General features: G+C 37.9%; 1 protein-coding gene across 1 annotated transcript in view; it reads right to left on the reverse strand.

Moving 5' to 3' along the window:
* The window catches only part of KIAA0825 (KIAA0825 ortholog), a 395,975-nt gene that overhangs the window by 208,307 nt on the left and 163,710 nt on the right, over window positions 1-23,958 (reverse strand). The window contains exons 14-17 of the mRNA XM_052644057.1: window positions 23,357-23,536; window positions 14,848-15,072; window positions 5,879-6,287; window positions 1,220-1,379 (exon numbers count right to left, since the gene is read on the reverse strand). Coding sequence (XP_052500017.1) covers window positions 1,220-1,379; window positions 5,879-6,287; window positions 14,848-15,072; window positions 23,357-23,536 — 974 coding nt within the window. The remainder of the gene's footprint in view (window positions 1-1,219; window positions 1,380-5,878; window positions 6,288-14,847; window positions 15,073-23,356; window positions 23,537-23,958) is intronic.

The following is a 23,958-nucleotide window of genomic DNA, read 5'->3' on the forward strand; positions in this document are numbered from 1 at the left end:
GAGAACATTTATGTAGCTGAGTCATAAAATGCTGTGGTAGAGTTTAATTCACTCCTTGGAAATGTATGTTTTTTTAAGGCCTACCTCAGTGAGATAAAATGCTATATCTTAACATTATTCATATCACACAATTTTTATTATGCCAAAAATGCATTCAGTGTTTGCAGACATAAACATAATTCTACTTCACATTAGATGTCACATGTGAATCCAGATTGATCTTGTGCTTAGTTGCTCTGTCATGTCCGACTCTTTGTGACCCCATGGACTGTAGCCTGCCAGGCTCCCCTGTCCATGGGGATTCTCCAGGCCAGAATACTGGAGTGGGTCGCCAAACTGGCTTCCAGGGGATCTTCCCAACCCAGGGATCGAACCTAGGTCTCCCGCATTGCAAGGCAGATTCCTTACCATTTGAGCCACCAGGGAAGCCAATGGATATTAGAGTGGGTAGCCTATCCCTTCTCCAGGGATCTTCCCGACCCAGGAATAGAACTGGGGTGTCCTGCATTGCAGGTGGATTCTTTACCAGCTGAGCTATCACGGAAGCCCCTGAACCCAGATTACGTATGGTCAAATTAAAAACCTAAACTAGCAGACTTGTTTCAAGTAAATAACAAGAGATCAACTCTTCACATTTGTGCTAAAAACAACCAAAAGCAGGCAAGGTCAGAGGCTTAACCCAGCAGAGAGGTGAATAAGCATGACATTGGTTCTAATCAGCTTCCCTGCATTAGCACATTTGCTTAGGTTAATCTAGTTGCTACTGAATACGGTTTGATATTCTTCCGAAGTTTCTCATTATGTCTAAGAAATCTTCAGCTTCACCAACACAAACATGACGTCTGCAGGAGAAGAGCTAAAAATCTCTCTTCAGAAAATTCTTCATTTCACAAATACCAGATTTTAATATCAACTTGATGGTCACAAATACACAATTCCCAAACTACACCTTTCATCTCTACCATTTCAAACTGAGTTGAGTTTATGAGCCGTGTTATTGTTTAAACCATATAAATAAAACCTACAATGTTTCGGTGAAGCCTCTGCTGTACAAATGCAGAACAGCCAGGGCTGAATAGATTCTATTAATAATGCAATATTGAGTTTGGTATTGACTTAAAGAAGTATTATCACCTCCTTGACTAACCCTTAGCTGCCAGCAGACGCTGCCTCAGGCCAGTACACACCTAATTGCTCGGTAAAAAGGCCGTTTCCCTACCTCATTGAGCCGCATGATGTGATAAATTTGCCTCAGGTATTCGCTGCCACCTGGTTTGTGGCAGATATCCAGGACCATCATGTTTATTTTCTGCTCAGTCAGTTCAAGAGCGATATCTCCTTCTTCTAAGGCTGTGCTTTTCTCTATTGTCATAAATGCACTAAATACAAAGAAAGCGTATTAACTATCAGTGTAAGGAATTGTAAAGATGGAAAATAATCAAAGAGATTGAGTGTGGAGAGTTTGATGTAAATCTGATATGCAAAGCACCCAGAAAGACTTTGCTCAAATAGGTATACCTTCCCCAAACAGCGGGCGGCTCCCATAAACAGCGCCTTAGAACTAAGCACATGAAAGCATTTTAAAAAATTGAACCGTTTCTTTTAAAACATTTCTTTATTGCATTATACTCCGATCTATAAAACATTTTCCCATTACCGCAACTGTTAAAATTGCTATAATCGTGGGATGAAAACAAAACATTTCTTTTTAAGAACGAGTAAGAAATGATTTGTTTTTTCTCTTTGAGGATAAGGAGTATCTTTGATGCCAGAAATAGCTTTGGTATTCATCTTTTGTAGACTCCTTTTTACACCTGTCTTAGACACATTAAAGACTAATTAAAGTGTCAAAAGGGGGAGCCTATTATGCTAAATATAGGCTGGATGCTTCCTGGAGGAATGCTTACCACTGGGTATTTTAAATTGGCCTTTTGACACTTGTTGCCTTTTAAAAATACATGCCCTCCCTTCCAGGTAACAGATACTTAGCAAAAGTCACTACTCTGCTTATCCTTTCAGGAAAAGCGTCTCCTGTAAGCACAGCAGGAAAGTGCAAGTTATATGTGTGAAACGTTTCTTTTTATAAGAATTCATAGGCTTATTTTTGATTTTAAACATTATTCACATTGTAGTAATGGATGACTTTTTTTTAATTCTCACGCTATACCAGCGCAAAATAAATCACGATACTCAACTTACATCATATATGTTTCACACTAATTTTCTTGTTACAAGTGCTATTAGGATCATGTTAGGCTTTGCAGTCTAAGTATTCTTAAGAAAAGCATGGTTTTCCACTGTTTCCCAGACTAAATGAAATTTACTGTGGTGTAATCAGCTATATACTGCAGTTCATTACTGAGATTTTGCCATGATTATAAAATTAGTTCTGCTAAGAGTCAGTGCCGCTGACCTGAAGACTGAACCAAATGATACCCAGCTGCTGGACATTAACTTTCATATTGCTTCCACATGTAGCCTCAAAACATCCTTCTTTAAAAAAAAAGTTTATGATCCTATAAGCCTTGCTAAAAAAAATGAAACCAAATCCTACTCTTAAAGATATCCATTAGGTAGAGTAAATCTTTAAACAAGCAAACAAACAGAAAAGACTTTTGTGCAATAACAGAAGTTTGTAAATATCTTTTTTGAAACTGCATACAGGCTGCAAGCAAAATTTCTTGTCGGGTTTTGTAGAGGCTGACATTGAAAAAGTTGAGGCCCTCTGACAAAGGAGTGTCTCAGTGTCAGCCCCTGAATTGTATCCTTTCCTGTCCATCACTGTGCAGGTGAAGCAAATGATTGGATTCAGTCAATGCTATGATTAATGAGTTCCTCTCTGGATTTGGGACTGCCTATCAATCATGTCATTAGGGAGAATGTGCCCTGAAAGAGGCAGACCTTAGCCAAGGAATAACTGCATTAATCTTAATCTGTATATGCACCCAGCCAGCCAAGTCAGGGTCACCATGATGAAAAACAATAATCTTCAGCTCGACAAATTACTTTGCAAAGACAGACATTTCTTTACTTTTTTTTTTGGCCTGTGTGTTCTCCAGAATCTAAGTTGACTGTTTACAGCTTGAGTGTTACTACAAAGTGAAGGTTATTTTAATGAATAGTAATGCTTTCAGGCAGCACACAAGACAAGCACTGCTTACAGCTGCCGCCTTTCCACCGCAGTTATGCTCACAATTTCCATAAAATCAAAGTTAAATCTGGGTGCAAGTGAAAGAAATCTGGCTAAATGATATCGTGTGGATCCAAGATAATCTTCATGAGGAATTAAGACTTCAGTTATCGTAACAGAAGAACTATTTTAGTTTAAGTGTTTATATTCTCATGTGAAAAAGTACCGAAGGTGTTGTCCTGTCCAACTCTGCAACACTGTGGACGGTAGCCCAGCAGGCTCCTCTGTCCGTGGACTTCTCCAGGCAAGTATACTGGAGTGGGTAGCCATTCCCTTCTTCAGAGGATCTTCTCGACCCAGGGATCAAACCCAGGTCTCCCACATTGTGGGCAGATTCTTTACCATCTGAGCCACCAGGGAAGTGCTGCCAATACTGGAGTAGGTTGCCATTCTCTTCTCCAGAGGATCTTCCCAACTCATGGACTGAACCCAGATCTCCCACATTTCAGGCAGATTTTTTACCATCTGAGCCACCATTTTCAAAAAATATTACAGTAAGGTCAAGGCAACCCTCTACCTGTATACAGACATCATGGTCTAAAATACATCTTCCTCATGGTATAGATCTATGAACTAAATGATCATCTTATCTGTGAGAAATGAGTAGAGATGGAAGTTCATGTGTATATCAGAAAATTAACTTAAAGGCTAAGTCGGGATGAAGCGTTTCTTTACCACTCAAACTCATAAGTGATTACCTAAAGTCTGTTACTATGTCAAATTTAATTCTTTCTCAAATAAATGAAATAACTTTTAAATCTGGATTTTTTTTATATTGAAATTATTTGAGAAATTGAGAAAGACACAGCACTGTGCTAATTACAGGCTACATAAAGTGTATTCAGAATTTTTGAGGGCTGTAAAACATTTTTTAAAAGTTAATAAAAATTATTTTTGATGCAAGTTGCAACATAAAACTAATCAGCCAAATACTGGCTAAACAATTCCCTACTGTAGAAAATATCAGATGTGTTGGTGCTGTTTATAAAATACTGAGGCTAAAATCAACTTTCAAGGAAAAAATTTCACTTCTGGATTTCTGTATGTAGCCCAGGGTATATTAGAGACATTACTTTCCACTGATCTTATTGATAGTCTCCTAATTCAGCAGTATCATAAATTTAACTTTATAATCAAATCCACTATTTTTACTCTGCTTCTCTTCTCTCCCTTCTACACCCACTGCCATGGATAATGACACATGGCCTTAATCTTTTAGTCTGCATTAAAGCCTGTAAATTGGTATCCAATGCAAATGTAAAGATTAAGGTCACTGTCAACGTTGCTAAGCATTTTCCTGACTGCTATTCTTAATCCTACACACAGGATGCCCCACAAGTAAATTTCTAAAAGTCAGTATGACAAGGCCAGGAAAATGATTACTTACATTTCTTACATTATTTACACTACTTACATGATCACTTACAGTAATTTTGATTAATATGAAGTCTCACAGACTAACACAAACTAGTAAAGAGCATTTGTCATCACACTATTAAACAGTGCAGATTATTTTAATAGTTTATAAATAACAAATGCTTACTAGGTCTAAGCTTAATGTTAAGAACTTTGTGACTGTTATTTAACCTCTCAAAACAACTCTACCAGCTTTGTACGTGAGCGCTCATTCGCTCAGTTGCATCCAACTCTTTGCAATCCCATGGACTGTAGCCCTCCAGGCTTCTCTGTCCATAGGATTCTCCTGGCAGGAATACTGGAATAGGTTGCCATTTCCTGCTGCAGGGGATCTTCCCAGCCCAGGGATCCAACCTGCACAACCCTATAACTCACGAAAGATGGCCCATTTACAAAGGATTTGTATTTGTCCATCTAATTCCAAAACCTGAACTCTATCACTGCCATGTACTAAAACTAACAACTTTTAGTTGTTTCAGGCAGAAAGTTATAATAGTACTTTCTAGTAATATGAATATATTTCAAAAGAATGAGGGACAGTGTCTGTGAGTGGTGTAAAAAAAAAAGTGTGGGGGGGTCTGGCTTTGTGATCTGTAGACCATATGAACCATAACTCCTTTATCAATATCATGCAGTTCTATACTGAAGACTAATTGTGAGACAGGAGGACTCTATGTACACATTTAAATTCATCAGGGACCCTTAAAAATCTTTGCAATACCACAAATCACTTAGCTCTCAGTGACAAACCGAGAAGGCTGACATTTTCATACAGAAACAGCTGGGTGTGTTTATAGCTTGAGTGTGATATGCCCCAGTTGCCCTCTGGGATTCTTACATTACCAGATGAAAAATGTGTACCTTTTTGACAATCAGGTACACAGAAAGCAATAAAGAGCCTTTTATACCCATTAATTCCTTCTTAATTTAATCTCCATGGCCAAGCCATTTACGAAAAGCTCCAGGCTATCCACGAGATACCTGTTTGCACATTGAAAAGGAGTGAAACCAAATTCTCCTGGGTTTAACCACCACCCTTTTAATCAGAAACCTTGAGATGGGGACTAAACATGGATAGTGTTCCAGTGTATCAATGGGGTTCAAATTTTAATAAGACAAGGAACATTTAACAATCCAGCGTTTGATGGAATATTTATCTTTGCCTGTATTCATCAAAGTTCCCATGAAGTTGTGGTGGTGGTTGTTTATGGGTGATTTTGTCTTTTGGGAACATGTCTGATGCAATTTGGGGAAAGAAAAACATAACTTTACCATTCGGTGCTCAGTTTCCTTGCTTTCAACAACTGGCATTCAACCCAGTTGGGTTTCTGCTGCTCGATGCTCCGTATAACCTTTTGGGTCATTTGATTAGGGTGACTCGTCTGCTCTCCCGTGATGCTTTCCAAACACACACAGACTAAACCAAGTTTCTCTTTACTCCATCTGTCAAGGGAGGCACCTGTTAAAAGTTCCACAGTGTTTCCATCCTCAAATATCCGACATATAATTACAATCAAGTTCCAGACAAGCAGGCCAGCTTTCTTCAATTCAACGAAGTTTTCTGACATTTTTCTCTCAGACAGAAAAAAGAAGTATTTAATTGGGGGAGGCAAGCATGCAATCACTGTAGGTAACTTGCTGATTACAATAGATACTGCCTGAGCAGCAAGCCTTGTGAAGCCTGGGGGAGAAAAGAAAGAAAAGGTATGATTAATATTAGCATTTGCGTTCCATCACTGTGTTGTGTTGTGTGAGGATGTCTAATTTTTGTGGAGAAAATTGTTGAGAAGAGCAAGTGCCTGACATATTCCGACAGAACTCTACTGGGGTCCTCTGCAGTCCTGCCAAAAATTCCCCAAGTCCCGCAACTTAATTTTTCCTCCCAGAAATGATTAGAAAATTCAGAATTATTTCTTATATTGTTATCTATTAAGATTGTAGGTTTAAAGGGCCCAAGGTCTTCCTAATCAATAAACACAAAGATACCCATGCTGCAACCTTTTTGTGGCCTTTGACACTTCTTTAAGCCTTTCTATTCTTCTCCTGGCATCCATGACAGAATCACTCTAGCTCTTGCCGGGACTGGCTCTTCTTTTAGTTTTCAGCTCAAATGTCATTTCCTCTGACAGCCTCCCCCACAATCCATGTAAGACAGACCCTTCACGCCGATCCTATTCCAGCCCCCAGTTCCCCCCTATCATTAGACCCCATTTTATTAACTTTATTACCGCATTTAGCCTCACTTTATTTTTTCATTATCTGTCTCCATCCACTAGAATATAAGCTCCAGGAAGGCATTAGGACTTCATCTCTAACAGATGTTTGGTAAATATTTGTTGAATAAATGAGCCAACAAACTGGGTTCGTGTATATCTCTATTGCTCCGCTTCTCTGTGTTCCACACCAACTCCACTTCTACTAACACCTCTTACCTGTAAGTCCTTGGGCTGTTGACTGAAGATTCTATTCTCTCTCACTTAACGTGATTTCTCTGAAGGATTTACTGTTCTCCTCCCTCGAGATCAGGGTTTCTCACCTTTCACACTACTGACAAGTGGGGCTAGAGAATTTTTCGTTGCAAGGAGCTGACCTGTGCATGGTAGGATGTTTCGGTGGCATCTTTGTCCTCCACTCACTAGGTGCCAATGGCATTCTCATCAACTGTGGCAAAAATGTCTCAAAAGCATTGCCAAATTGTTCTCTATCTTCCTAGTTGAGAACCACTCTTCTAGATGATTCTAGAACCTTCAGTTTTGGCCTTTCAACCACTCCAGCTCCCAGATGGGCATTAAACTTCTCTGTTCTCCTCATCATTGAGTGAGTTGTGTCCGACTCTTTGCGACCCCATGGACTGTAGCCTACCAGGCTCCTCTGTCCATGGGATTCTCTAGGCAAGAATACTGGAGTGGGGTGCCATTTCCTTCTCCAGGAGATCTTCCCAACCCAGGGATTGAACCTGGGTCTCCCTCATTGCAGGCAGACACTTTACTGTCTGAGCCACCAGGGAAGTTAGTCATCATTTTCTTCTTTCCTTTTGAATTGTTAAAATATTCCTCCTAATCCTTCATACAAGACTAAGGGCTACACTGATCAGTCTTCCCACTCCATCATCTTTGATGTGCAGTTTTGCCTCACTGTGACCAGGGCTGCTACCTACTCAATCCTGCCCTCACAAGTGGTATCTGGACTATCGTATATCGTAGGATTCTCCTAACCCATCTCTCTGCTCCAGACTATGCCCAGCTATAAAGCCAGATGCATATACTAGTACCTAACTTTGTTAACTTCATTACCTAATTTCTCTGCTACAATTCTTTTAGCTGTTTTCCACTGTTATAAGATCAGTCTCTGGAGCATTGCTGTCAAAACACTCCATAGTCTAGCTGCAGGCAGTTCTGGTGAACCTCATCTTTGTTTCATCCTCTTTACTCTTAGGCTTCTGAATATCTCATTATTCTCAAATGGAATCCCCTCGTTCTTCATAGGTCACTCATAACCTTCAACTTTTGGTTCAAAGTTTTTTCCTCCTATGAATTTATTTGGACATATTACCCATATGACTGTGCTGTAATTAGGTTCATAAAATGCCATGTTGTATTATCTTTTGTATTATCATCTATCATTGTTTGTTATATTCTTAGTTATATATTCATGAGTTGTCTTTACAACTAGACTAAAAGCTCCCCAAGAGCATGGAATAAAATCTCACTCCTTGAGTATGTCGTAAAGCCAGATACAAGCATTTTAATACACTGTGTACATAGTTGAATTTGAACATTGGAAAAGAGTGAAAGTCTAAAAGAAGGTAGGTATAAGTTCTTCAGAAAAATATTTTTCACTGTTTTTACTGAGCAAAAATAATAAAACACTGTGAAAGATTTCTTAAGATATTTGTGACATTTTAAGAAATCACTCTGTGGATTTTGGAGACCATCAAAACAAACAACCCAATCAAAAAATGGGGAGAAGACCTAAACAGACATTTCCCCAAAGAAGACATGTTAGTTAGTGTTAGTCCATCAGTCATGTCCAACTCTTTGCAACCCCATGGACTGTAGCCCTCCAGGCTCCTCGGTCCATGGGATTCTCCAGGCAAGAATACTGGAGTGGGTTGCTACTTCCTTCTCCAGGGGCTCTTCCCAGCCCAGGGATCGAACCCAGGTCTCCTGCATTGCAAGCAGATTCTTTACCAGCTGAGCCATCAGAGAAGTTCTCAAAGAAGACACACAGATGCTCAACAGGCACATGAAAAGATGTTCAATATCACAAATTATTATATGAATGCAAATCAAAACTACAATGAGATATCACCTCACACTAGTCAAAATGGCTATCATCAAAAAATTCACTAACAATAAATATTGGAGACTGAGTGGAGAGAAGGGAACCTCCTACACTATCAGTGGGAATGTAAACTGACAGAGACTACGGAGAACAGTGTGGAGCTTTCTTTACAAAGTAAAAACTGAGCTACCATGTGACCCTGCAATCCCACTCCTGGGCATATATCCAAAGGAAAATAAGGTCCAAAAGGATACACGCACCCCAGTGTTCACAGAAGCACTGTTTACAGTAGCCAAGACAAGGAAGCAACCTAGATGTTCACCAGTAGAGGAATGGGAAAAAAAAGAGGGGAGATAGACACACACACATACATACATATAATGGGAAATTAGTCATTTAAAATAATGAAATAATGCCATTTGCAGCAACATAGATGGAACCAGAGATTGTCATACTGAGTGAAGTAAAGTCAGACAGAGAAAGACAAATATCATCTGACATTCCATACATGCAGAATCTAAGAAGAAATGAAACAGATCACCTTATTTACAAAACAGAAACAAATTCAGACTTAGAGAATGAATTTACGGTTGCCTCGGGGAAGGAAATGGCAACCCACTCCAGTACTCTTGCCTAGAGAAGCCTGTGGACAGAGGAGCCTGGTGGGCTGCTGTCCATGGGGTCGCACAGAGTCAGACACGACTGAAGCGACTTAGCATGCATGCATGCATTGGAGAAGGAAGTGGCAACCCATTCTAGTATTCTTGCCTGGAGAATCCCAGGGACAGAGGAGCCTGGTTGGCTGCCGTCTATGGGGTCGCACAGAGTCGGACACGACTGAAGCGACTTAGCAGCAGCAGCAGAGGGAAGGATAAGGGGAAGACACAGGGAGTTTGGGATCAACATGTACACACTGCTATATTTAAAATGGATCTTATGTACAGCACAGGGAATTCTTCTCAAAGTTATGTGGCAGACTGGATGGGAGGAGAGTTTGGAGGAGAACAGATACATGTATGTGTATGGCTGAGTCCCTTTGCTGTCCATTTGAAACTATCACAGCATTATTACTTGGTTATATTCCAATACAAAATAAAAAGTTAAAAAATAAAGTCACTCTGCTCTTAAAAACTACAAAGCTCTTGGAAAACATAGGTCTGGTCTAGTGATTCCTCAGAAATTCATGACAACTTAAGAATGATTTTCAGAATTAACTGGAGCAGTGTTTTTATGTTTGTAAAAATTGTATTTGGTCCAACATATATTTGAATGATCTCAGGAGACTTTTGTATTAAATAAATGAATAAATAATAAAGTACCTAGTTCAGTACTTTGTAAAAAATAGTTCCTCAATAAATGTCTTCTTTTTATTCAAATAAATATGTTTAGATGAAGCTTGAAATATAGGTAAAGCAAATTAAGAAACCATTCTTGTCAATGTTCTTAAATATCTTAAACATTTTATTGTTTTTAATGTGTTTGCATCTCGTATGCCCCAATCTGCTGCCAAGTATTTGACTTAAAAGATTATATCTTATATTCTGTTTATCCTAAAGAGGGCTTATCTGCACATCCTGAGTAAACATTTGACAAGATAAGCAGATATCAGGTAAAGATGAACAATTCTCTTCACACCTGTATTCCTACTAATATTTACAACATCTGAGAACTGCAAGGTACTCAAATCTCCAACTACTTTATCAAAACTTGGGCAAATTCTAGTCAGAACCTTTAGACCGATGACAAATCCATTCTACTGACCACAGGGTCAGGGCTTCCCTCGTAGTTCAGACGGTAAATAACCTGCCTGCCATGCAGGAGACCTGGGTGCTCAGTTTTTTTATAGTCCAACTCTCACATACATACATGACTACTGGAAAAACCATAGCTCTGAATATGACATTGAATGCGATGTGAGGTACATTTATATACTTATCATATCTTCCTTCTTATGCATAGACTACTGATTGTAATAATATATTTTGGAGATTATAAGGCATGCAAAAAATGAAATTTACAATGAAAAAGGTAAAGACAAATAATGTCTTAAAATTAATTTTTAAAATATTGTTTACTAAAAAAAATAAAATAAAATATTGTTTACTAATGGTATCAAATATCAATAATACATTATTGAGTGAGGATAATGTGATTTTTATATGCTTTATTCTTTTAAAAATCTGGGCTTTAATAGTTTGTAACACATTGATTCAAATGTCAGGTTATTTAGTTTGTTTCAATACTGGGTTTTAATGACCGTCATAGGTGACAGAGTCACTACATGGACATATACATAGATCCATATGCAACGTGTGAAGTCATGGCACTAGTTTTTCAATCTTAACCACCAAAAAGACAAATGTTGTCGTTGAAATCTGACTAATGAATAGTCATCACCATTATGTTAATGAACTGTTCTTGCAACAAACTGAAAATATTTCATTTTTGTATTAAAAAAAACTTTTTGGCTGTGCTGGGTCTTTGTTGCAGTGTAGGTTTTCTGTATTTACGGTAATCGGGGGCCACTCTCCAGGGGCGGTGCGCGGGCCCCTCACTGCAGTGGATTTTCTTGTTGCCAGAGCACTGGGCTCTCAGGAGTGCAGGCTTCGGGAGCTGCAGCACGCAGGCTCGGCAGCTGTGGCTCCCGAGCTCTCAAGCACAGGCGCAATACTGTGGCAGATGAGCTTAGTTGCTTCGCTGCGTGCAGGAATCTTCCCAGCTCAGGGATGGAACCCGTGTCTTCAGCACTGGCAGGCGGACTCTCCAGCAGAGCCACCAGGGAGGCCCTCATTTTTGTACTTTTAAGAAAAGTATTCAAAAATAACTGAAACACTTATTTGGAACATTTTAAATCAAGCTAGAAAATTCTAAGTTCTTACGTCTGCAGCGATGACATTTATATAGGTGATACTTGCTTTTATAAAACTAATATTTCTGGGTTTTACAAAATAAACTATCTGAATGACTTCTGGTAACACTTGGCATATTTCTGCCATCACTTTCTCAGCAATCCACGTGTGAATGATGCCTGGAATACATTTTCTCTGTGGTGCTTGCTACCTTTGTTTCCTCTCCAGAATCTATTGTTTTAGTTAGAAACAATTACTCCTGAGTTTTCCCATAAAGCATTCTTTCTCTTTAAAAAGTAATTTAGTGGTAAGACAATACATTCTTTGGTATATCTTACCTTTGGTCATTGTCAAAGAAATAAAACAACTAATTCTTTGTGTATTTGCTCTTAGGGAGAGAATTCTTTGCGTATTCACTTAGGGAGTGAATACCTAAGCTGAGCTATATCAGAAACATCTGAACTTCCATTCAATTCTTCGGTAAATCTCTTACACTGTATAATTTATTGTACTATTTATTTTTTTAAATCTTCAGTGTTTTCCATGTTCCATCATTTTCACTATGTCAGGAAGGACAAATGTTTCCTTAAGCTAGTGACTATTTGTCTTTTAAGTTAGAATTCTCAAAAAAAAAAAGGCCCCTAAGCACTTCATTGTTTAGATGAATTTTGCCAAGGACTGAATTAAATATCAATCGACTTAAAACATTGCTGAAAATGATTATCAAGGTTTATCTTCATGTTTGTATGCTTAGTTTTGAAATCTTTTGCTAATCAAGAAGCCTTCAAACTATATTTAGCTAACATCTCAAGGCACAATACTTATTTTGGAGGGATTCATCTTTAACAACAAAGTATGGAAAGCCATGCTTCAGGTGGTTTTCCCACTCCTTTTTTATTTATTTTTGGCCAAATCTGGTCAGATTATCAGTGTTCTAACTTATAACATGGCTGAGAAACAGTTTATGTTAGAAATAGTAATTTTCCTCAGTGTGAGTTTTTTTTACTTTCTCATTGTTTGTTTTCCCTTGGATTCCCAGTAATCGTTTTAAACCGCAGTTGATTTGTTATTTATAAGAATATGTTAAAGCCACTTGTGTGTTTTGTGAGGATTAATTTTGTGAAAACTAGATTCTGAAATACAAAGGACAACCTTAATTGATTGCTGAATGATGAAAGCTAATGAAGGAGAAAAGTTACCATGTCCATGCCCTCACTAACAATGATGTCCCCGTCATACGACTGGCCTGCTCACAGACCCAGGGAGAATTCCAGAACAGACTCCATATGAAACTTCAGTAGTTTTGCTTGCTGTCTTCTCACCCACCAGAGGATTGTCTTATACACCTCCGGAGGTGTTTGTACCTATTTGTAAACACTTATACTAGTCTTCAAGAATCAATAGGGGATCTCTTATTGACGGTTTATCCCTGACCCAATTCCAGTACCTCATATTAGCAGTAATAAGTGACTTAATGTCTGGCATGAACATGTTATCTATCTTGTACGTTGTGGGGGAACTAAAGATTGAGTAATGTCAATTTAAAAGAGGACAGAAATGAAGAACAATGGTATTCTCCTATCGTCACATCCTGAAATGCACAAAATGCTTTATAAGGTCACCTTCCTCCACCACTTTCTTTTATAGCATTTATATGTGATTTGGCACTCCTTCATGCCTCTCTAAGTGTTATATTTCTACTCTTACTGATAATTTTATGAAAAAGTATTATTTAGTAAGGAAAACCATAAGAACTGGTATCGATCAATACAAACTAAGTTTTTCGGGGCAGGGGTCAGGGTGGAAACCAGAGGCCCTTTGAAATGTTATGGAAGAGTTCCAAAATACTTGTAGAAAAAAAAATAATTGTTTGTAAATAGACCAACTTGAAAGCCACAAACAAAAAAGTGCTACTCATATGACATGATATATAAACTATAGATCATGCCTCTTGTATTGCTCAAAATCTATGAAATATCCCAAGGCTAGAAAGGGGAGTTGGCAACAACTCTGATGAGGAAGACCTTAAGTAATGAATATCTGACATTTTCCAATTTGAATTAAATGGCTTTACTGGATTCAAAGGCAGTTTAATAGGGTTTGGACAGAATTAAAGCATTACCATGAAAGGTCACTGATAGATAATTTGATTTGAGTCTTTAATATAAGGTTCCTGGATAAGATTCACATTATTCAGGACCACTATGGAGAAGAATGAAAGAATAGCTACTTTCCACAAATGGATTTAGATTTAGCAGGAGTATTTTACTGTTCAGCTGGAGTACTTTACTGTTGAGAGTTTCCTTACAGTTAGTGAAAAAATACTCTTCTTTAAAGATGAAGATAAAAAGGAAAAGATGTATTTTTAAAATTCTAAAGAAGATTCATGGATACAAACAGATAAATAAGATATATCCAAAGGAACCTTGTGAAATTCTTGGAAAGTAGAGACATTTAGATAGGAAGAAACTAACAAGAAAGGACTTGAGTAATAAAATAAATGAAATAATATAGGTCATTGATAATTCTTCAGTACACTTGGTAGATGCATTGCCCTGAAGAGGAACAATGCACTCAATCCAGAACCATAGGTACTGTCAGAAAAATACATGTAGCTATTAAATGGGGTGTTGTTTTTTACCCAAAAGCTACACATGTAGGTGTATTAAAGAAAGAGAAGAAAGTAATAATTGGTAGTTGTACAGGAAAAACTTCAAAAAAGAATAATTAAACTGAATATCAGAGCAATCTTCTTGAGAATATGAATTTTAGATTCCTCAATAGGTTTAAAGGAAATCAGTCAAAATCATCTGACTAATCTGAATACAAACATAAACACAAAATATCACAGAAAATTTTGAATTGGTAGTTAAAAAAAGAAGATAATCGTTTGAGTCACTTTCATTTCTAAGTTGTGTGTGTGTGTGTTTATTTTTTATTTTTTGATCATATGGCTTGCAGTAATGAAAATTAGGAATCCTAAATATACATGGTAGAAAGTAGACTAATATAGTTTACAAATCTTGTACTTTTTACAATATTATTTGTTTTCATATCCCAGAAAGTGTGCTTCTTTAGGGACGTGTTCTTAAAGAAAAATAAATGTACCTTTGTTTGATTCTTTCCTTTTGGTTTCTTTTGGAATGTAATTCCATTCTTTTGGAATGCTCTCACGCAGATGTTCAGGAATGCTGCGCTTGTTTAGGTTCCTCTCACAGCTGCTCCCAGAGCTCATCACAGACACTACCTGCTGCACAACGTCCTTGACGGCGTCCGTCAGAGCCAGTCTCAGGCATCGGATGACCTCTCCCTCGGACTCTCTGTGTGTTGAGACTTTAAAATTAGACAGTATATTACAGTTAGCAGAATCAAAAATATTTTGTGCCCTGTTCAATTAAGAATTCAGCTTCTCAGTAATCTAGTTCAAAGCTAAAGGAAAGAAGAGCTCTTTTTAGCCTAGAGATCACACGATTGATAAGTAGTCCATAACCATTTGGGGAAAAGTTACCCCTTGGTAATCAAGGGAACAGTAGCCAGAATAACAGTGAATAAAACAGCATTCGCTAGTACTCTGGGGACTCTACTGGTGGATACAGAACTTGTATAACCTTCTTAGATGACACATGGACAACAATTGCAAAAGCTTTGACACTTACCTATTAACACATTTATTCCTTCTCTGGAAATTTATCCTAAAAAATTAATTCAGTCCAGTTCAGTTCAGTTCAGTCACTCAGTCATGTCCGACTCTTTGCGACCCCATGAATCGCAGCACACCAGGCCTCCCTGTCCATCACCAACTCCTGGAGTTCACTCAGACTCACGTCCATTGAGTCAGTGATGCCATCCAGCCATCTCATCCTCTGTCGTCCCCTTCTCCTCCTGCCCCCGATCCCTCCCAGCATCAAAGTCTTTTCCAATGAGTCAACTCTGCATGAGGTGGCCAAAGTACTGGAGTTTATGATTATATAAATAATAAAATAAAAAACTGGAAATAACAGAAATGTCCAACAACTAGGGATTTATTTAATTAGCTTAGGGCTTCCCTGGTGGCTCAAATGGTAAAGAATCCACCCACAATGCCGTTGACCTGGGTTTGATCCCTGGATTGGGAAGATCTCCTGGAGGAGGGCATGGCAACCCACTCCAGTATTCTGACCTGGAGAATCCTCATGGACAGAGGAGCCTGGTGGGCTACAGTCCATGGGGTTGCAAAGAGTCAGACATGACTGAGTGACTAAGCACAGCACATCCATCTTCGCAATAAAGTCATATTGATTAGAAAAAAAAAAGCAGCTTAGAAAATAGTATGATATACTATATTTATTAAAATATACATGTTTACATACACATAGAAAAGAATTAAAAGATACTCTACAATGTTGATGGTGATTATCAATGACTAATGGTATTTCAGGTGATTTTACTTTTCCTTTCCTTCTTCTTTGACTTTTTCTTCCCTCCTTCCCTCTTTTCTTTCCTCCCTTCTTTCTAATAAGTATCACCTGTGATGATTATGTGTTACTTATGTGATAGATACAATAAAAGTTTTTGTTTGTTTTTAATGACTAGGAAGTTCAGGGATCACTATTTGAATCAACAGAGAAGAGCACTGATATGATTTTCCCCCTCAAATTTCAAGGTGATATTTCTCACATGACAACCCATTGTAAAAACCTCCACAGTGCTGAAACTAAGAGCTGGACTTTTTAAAAGAGAAACAAAATTGACAAACTTTTAGCCAGACTCATGAAGAAAAAAGAGAGAGGGTCCAAATCAATAAAATCAGAAATGAAAAAGGAGAACTTACATCTGACATCACAGAAATAAAAATGATTCTAAGAGACTACAATTACACAGCCATAAAATGGACAATCTAGAAGAAATGGACAAATTACTAGATATGTACAATATCCCAAGACTGAACCAGGAAGAAATAAAAACTATGAACAGATCAATTACCAGCAGTGACACTGAATTAGTAATTTAGAAAAACTCTCAACAAACACAAGTCCAGGACCAGCTGGCTTCATAGGTGACTGCTACCAAACACTTAGAGAAGAGGTAAGACCTGTTCTTCTCAATCTATTCCCAAAAATTGCATAGAGGAAGGAATACTTCCAAGCTCATTCTAAATACAAGGCCAGCCTCGTCCTGATACTAAAACTAGACAGAGATATCACACAAAAAAGAAAAATCACAGTCCAATATCACTGATGGACATAGATGCAAAAATCCTCAATAAAATGTCAACAAACTGAACATAAGAATACACTAAAAGGATCATACACAATACGAAGTTGGATTTATCAGAGGAATACAAGGGTTTTGCAATATCTGCAAATCAGGGACTTCCCTGGGGGTCCAATAGTAAGAATCCATCTTGCGATGCAAGGAACACAAGTTTAATCCCTGGTCAGGAAACTAAGATCCATGAAGCCCACACGCTGGGCCTGTGGACTCTGGAGGCTGTGGGCGACAACTCGAGAACCCATGTGCCAAAACTACTGAGCCTGTACAGTGCAGTTAGAGCCTCTGTACCCCAGCAAAAGGTCCTGCATGATGTAATGAAGATTCTGCATGCCATAACTAAGACCTTACTCAGCCAAATTAATTAATTATTAAAAAAAACAAAGAATTCCAGAAAAAAGTGGTGGTGGAGGGGAAAGATAAAATACCCTGTGAGAATGGCTAAAAAATTTCCAAATATGAAAAAAAAAATTTCCAAATATGATAAAAACTAAACATCATCAGATATAAGAAGCTCAACAATCCCTAAGCAGAATACAAAAGAAATGAAAACAAAGCACATCATAATTAAATTGCTGCAAAATAGTGATAAAGAGAACAATCTTAAAATGAACAACACAAAGAAGACACATTATATAACTGGAAGCAAACACTTTAAAACCTAAACTGACTTATCATCAGAAACAATGCAAGCCATAAAATAGAAAAATGTCTTGAAAGTACTGAGTGAAAAAAAATGAAAGATAGAAAAATCTCTAAACCCAAAAGTACATGTCTGATGAAAACTATTTCAAATGTGAAGATTAAGCCTTTTTTTCATGCAATCAAATCAAATCAATTGATGGCAGAAAATTTTAGTACATTAAAGGAAATACTTAAGGTAGAAGGAAAATGATATCTGTCAGAAATTCATATCTATACAAGTAAAAGAAGAGTACCAGAAATGACAGATAGATGGACAAATATGAAAGACTTTCTTCTCATTTTAGCTTCTTTAAGCTGTAACTGACTGAAACAAAAGTGAAACAATAGATTGTAGGGTTCATAACAGTAGAAATAAAATGCATGATGACACATGCTAAAGAATAGGAAGAGTAAATCGAAATATATTTGTGTAAGATTCTTACATTATATATAAACTGTGATGAGTCAAAGATACTTATCACAAGATGTAAACCTTGGAACAACTACCAAAATAAATGTAGAATTATATCAAATAAGCCATTGGCAAAGAAAAACTGTAATACTGAAAAATATCCAGTTATTCCAAAGAAGGTCAAAATAGATATTAAAAGGAACAACGTTGGAACAAACAGCAAACAAAGAATAATATAGTCATGTAGCTCCAAGTGTCAGAACAGAGGGTCCACACACAGACACGGATCTGATCAATTGTCCACCTGATTTATGACAAAAGCACCGAAGTAATTCAAACTGGGAAAGAATAGTGATTTCTAAAAAAGATGTTGGGAAAATTGTATATGTATATGAAAATGTATGGTGGTGGTTTCGTTGCTCAGTCCTGTCCGACTCTTGCGACCCCATGGACCTTAGCCCGCCAGGCTCCTCTGTCCATGGGATTCTCCAGACAAGAATACTGGGGTGGGTTGCCATGCCCTCCTCCAGGGGATCTTCCCGACCCAGGGATCAAACCTGCATCTCCTGTGGCTCTTGCACTGCAGGCGTTTCTTTACCACTAAGCCACCAGGGAAGACCTCTTTAAAACTCAGAAGACAATCTAATTAATAAATGAAGGGAAGTTTTAAACAGATATTTTTCAAAAGAATTTTTTCAAATGACTGTTAAAAACATGAAGATGTGTTTGATGTCATTAATCACCATGGAACTGTAAATTAAAGTCACAATGAGATAATAGCATATACTCCTTAGAATGACTAAAAGCAAAAAGGCAATTCCAAGTGTTGGTGAGGACACAAAGCAACCCAAACTCCCTCACATAACAGGTGGGAATGGAAATGGACGGGATTACTTTGAAAAACAGTTTAGTAGTTTCTTATAAATTTTACCTCAGTGTGTGCTAAAGACACGTATTTCTCTTAAAAGTAAAGGGGAGTTAAGGAATAGAGTGAAGCACAAAGTAACTTATGCTTTGATATTTTCATTTGCCCAACTAAATATTGTTGACCTACTTTGAGAGTACAGGCCTGCAAAGATTGCTACCAAATCTATTTCTTATAGAGTGTACTGGCCTTTGAAATGCCCACATGAGGTACCCAACTTAATTGTTTTTTTAATCATTTTTATCTTCTGTAATCTTTTTTTAAATGGATATTTTCACTCTTGTTTTTCTTCCTAGTTATGTTCATTCTAAGGAGTTATATATTGGATTTCTAATTATTAAGCCAGTTTATATATTTTGTTACTGAAATCATATATTAATAAAGCAAATGTTTCAAAAGTTTAGTCTAATAGAAAAAAATAAAGAGAAATAACAAGGCCTGTGATCAGAAGTTCCATTTTTTGGTTCTGATTCTACGATTTAATCAGTGAACAATCTCAGGCAAGTCTCTTAACATCTCTTGCTGTGCTTAGTTGCTCAGTCATGTCTGACTCTTTTCAACCCCATGGACCGTAGCCCGCCAGGTTCCACTGTCCACGGGGATTTCCCAGGCAAGAATACTGGAGTGGATTGCCATGCCCTCCTCCAGGGGATCTTCCCAACCCAGGGATCGAACCCAGGTCTGCTGCACTGCAGGCAGATTCTTTAGCATCTGAGCCACCAGGGAAGCCCAGGAAGACTGGAGTGGTTAGGCTGTCCCTTCTCCAGATCTTCCTGACCCAGGAATCGAACCAGGGTCTCTTGCATTGCGGGCAGATTCTTTACCAGCTCGTCTACCAGGGAAGCCTGGCAATAAAATGAGGATACTGCCTTCTTTGTTTTCACCTTTTTATTCTAAAGTGACAAGACTGTGATGTCTTATGGATAAGCTATACAGAAACATAGCGTGTTTCAAGAGGAAGAAAATAAACCAGTTTTTAAGTAATGTACTCCAGTCAATCTGGATAAGTTATATTATTAACCAAAGCATAGATCTATTAGTGGTAAAATGCAAATAATGTGGGATTATGGTTATGTGTCTCAGCTCTATTTCCTTGAAACCTGTTATTTTTCAAGTCAAACAGAAACCACAGTAAAAGACTTAGTTTTCTTATGAATTAGTGTATCTTATTAGGGATTTTGAGATAACTGTAATTGGTAACAGAAGAATAGAAGACTTACAAAGATTTAAATAGGAGAGAAAAAAAAAAGGCACAGTCCCTCATGACCACTGCAATGTCTTAGTTTCTTTCAATTCAATAAGTCTACTTCAGAAATAATGCTCTCTTGTGGCTCAGCAGGTGAAGAATCCGCCTGCTGTGTGGGAGACCTGGGTTCGATCCCTGGGTTAGGAAAATCTCCTGGAGAAGGGAAAGGCTACCCACTCCAGTATTCTGGCCTGGAGAATTCCATGGACTGTACGGTCCATGGGGTCACAAAGAGTCGGGCACGACTGAGCGACTCTTCCTTTCACTAGAAGACTGACTGTTTTTGGATAAAAAGCAAACAGTGAGGGAACACATGAAAACTAGAAAATAAGACTTTAAAAGGAGATAAGTTAACATTGATGGAGAAACAACTTGCACAAAGGCCAAGCATTTTTCATCACTTTGAAGTTCTACCCCTTTGACCCCTTGACAAAATTTGGTCTCTGTGAACATCTGTACTACCTGTTCCTATTCCAAGAGACTTTTCTGACCTGGGGGAGGAGGGTTTGCTCAACGTGGAGATGGAAGAGAAGACTAACTGGGGGCAAGGAGCAGTTTTGCTTTCTCAGGCCACCACCTAAAATCCATTGATCTCTTCTCAGTCATTTTCAGTATGGTTTTGTGCTGAGTGTCAGATGGTTCAAGAACTTAAGAACTGAAAGAGAAATAATGGTTGAAGCAAGTGGGTCCCCGATTCTTTATAATCTTGTGAGACAATTCAGCTCTTATCAGAAACAACTCAAAACAGCAGGGGGTGGAGGAGCTTTCAAGGTTGTTTTGCTTTCAGTTCAATAAAGTCTACATCAGAAATAATGCTCTCTTTGAAACTAGCAGACTGACCATTTGGGGGGTAAAAAGGAAACAATGAGGAATATATGAAAACTAGAAAATAAGACTTTAAAAGGAGATAATTATCACAGAGTCTTTACATAAAGCTATATATTGCTATTTTGCAGTGATAATGGCCAAGAGAAGATGTAACATAATGACTTAAAAATAGTTAAAAGGATAGTCAAGTAATGTCTGGAGGATAGCTAAAAAGTACAGGAAGAACAAAACCATGATTATGAGCCAGTTAGGTTTTTTAATATGGATTCTATTAAGTATTTTATGGAAATGGTGGTTCCAAAACAGTGTATAAGAAAGCATATAGGTTGAAAACCAAATGTAAATGATATATATAGTTAATGGACTGACAGGATAACCACTAAATCCTCATCCTTCATGTTCCCAAGACATTAAGTATAGAGATTTAAAGACAGACTATTAAGGATCAAACAATATGAGAATGTTTACACCTGGTCCTGAAGGTTGGGTAACCCATGAACACTCCCTGTTTAGACATGTAACTCATTCTGACTTTACCATCCACTCGAGCTGTGGGCAGGAGAACAACACAGCTGGAGGAAACATAGTACCCCCAAAACAATGATAGGACTTACTTAAATGTCTACAGAGAGCCACTAGGGTCGTCATAATAAATGCCATTTACATATGAAGAAAACTGGCCAGCAAGTTTGTCCATCAGCTTGTTTAATAAAAGCATCTTGCCGGAAGCCAGTGTGAGGAATTCCACCCGTGACAAGGTCATGCGGCAGAGATCTGATGTGCAAGGTCGAGTCAGATCTCAGGTTTTCCCCCTGGCATTTCCTGAGCATGTGCCCCAAAAAATAAGAATCTGCCTGCTTTTCCACTCTTCTGACAATCTCTGGAAAAAGTCAATTCAGGGCTTTAGTCTTCTGCATTTGAAAGAGTGTTTCAATCCAAAAACCCCTCTGATGGCTTTCTAGCCTGCCTGCAGGACAGGCTGCGCGTGTGATTGTTTGAGGCCTCCTGACCACAGGAGGCACAGGAAGCTTAAAACATCCTAGGAATGTAGGGGCTTCCGAGGAGTCAAAATCATTAGAATAGGACTGATTAAAGGTTTCATTTGTTGAGCCAATACTTGCTGCCAAATTTTCATATCCTTTATTTTTAGATATAGTTGTATACAGAAAAACAAGTAGTAGACCTGGTATTAGCAACATTAGATCTTTGAGTTAAGTACCTTCTTTGTTATAACCCACTGCACCTTTGTTCTATAGAGATGTAACTTTAGTGCCTTAAAGAGATGCAGATTAAAGAAAAACACTTCAGGGGAAACGAGATTAACATTCATTAAGAAAGAGAGCCAAAAAAGCATTAGCAAGCCTCCTGGCCAGAAGATAATGTAAATCACCTGAGACCTTTTGTATACAAAAAAGATATACAGAAAGGGTCAGGACTGCTGCCCCTGCGTGACTGTGTATCTTCCATTATGTAAAATTTAGGGTATATAAACACCTTTTAAATAATAAAGTTGGAGGGGGTTTTTGCACAAGCCTGGCCTCCCCCGTGTCGATTCTTTCTCTTGCTCCCTCCCTCTCCTTTTCAGGCTGATCCCTTGGAACGTGGAGGCTCACTGTGTCTACTTACTTGTCCCGGCTTCTAAGATCCTTAAGAGAGAGAGCCCAAGGCGGGGCACTCTCCGATATTCAAACGGGCGCCGGAGGCCTAACGTAGACAGTGCAAGCTCCTTGTCTGGAACTTTATTGGTTTTCCACATAAGCCAAGCTAATCAGCCTCTTCTCTCCACTTAATTTTCCTACTACACTATTTCTTCCTAATCTAATCTTATATTAATAAATAAATAAGTTTTCCTCGCCGACTCCGTCCACCCTTCAAATTCCCTGGATCCACCGGGGCTGGACCCTGGCAGCATCTGAGAAGCACAAAGTATTTTTTTACATTTTACTAATTTCTTACATGTTTAATAGCAAAACTTAATCTGTGGTAAATGTTAAATTTTTAATAAAAAAAGAAAATCCGCATAACATAATTTCTAGGTAATAACTTCTTCCCTCAACTTTCTCCCTCACCTTGTCCTAAGTATGTTAAATTTTGATGGGAACTAATGGTTGATGATTCCCCAAAGTAGTCTGTATACTGAAAAAATGTAAGATAACCTTTTACAAATAACAGATTCGGCAAAACTGACATCAATAAACTTTTTAAAATGTCTTTAAAGATATATTTGGGTATCTATAAAACACTACTTTTACAAATAGTAACTTTCTCATACCTGGAATGTTATATAAGAAGTCCCATAATTGTTCTTCTTCCATGTAATTCACGAAGACATTTCCAAATGTTTGTGGAGAGAAAGTGCAGTGGTACAATACTTGAAAGACAGCTTCTATCAAATTGGATCCTTGGTTCAGATTATTTTCTGTATTGGAAACTTGATCTTGAAAGATACATTCTTGAAAAGAACAAAAATGATTTAGTACGGTAGGTGGCAATGAATACGATTACATTCTTATTACTAATGCTAGCATAACAGTGTAAAAATGTGTCTGATTATTATTTACCTAATAGGAGAAATGCCATATTCTTTCAGATCGAAGGTCCATTCCCCAACTGGGTCCAAACCCAGGACAATTTCTGAGAGAATTATGGATATTTGTGGGGGTAAAAGTTGTGAGAAGAACCGCATGATATCATGTCAAAGGGCAATAGTAGTTTACTTTTATGTCAGAATTCTTTATCCTCCTAAAGAAACTTTTTTTGATTTCTCATTTAAAAGTAACACATATTCACTTTAGAAACTGTAAAAAATTCAGACTAAGAAACTAAGAAAATTAAAAGTGCATCAAATCCTACCAACCAGTGATAGTTACTATA

This window comes from Budorcas taxicolor, chromosome 7 (genome assembly GCF_023091745.1).
Source record: "Budorcas taxicolor isolate Tak-1 chromosome 7, Takin1.1, whole genome shotgun sequence".
In the NCBI taxonomy this organism is placed as follows: Eukaryota; Metazoa; Chordata; class Mammalia; order Artiodactyla; family Bovidae; genus Budorcas; species Budorcas taxicolor.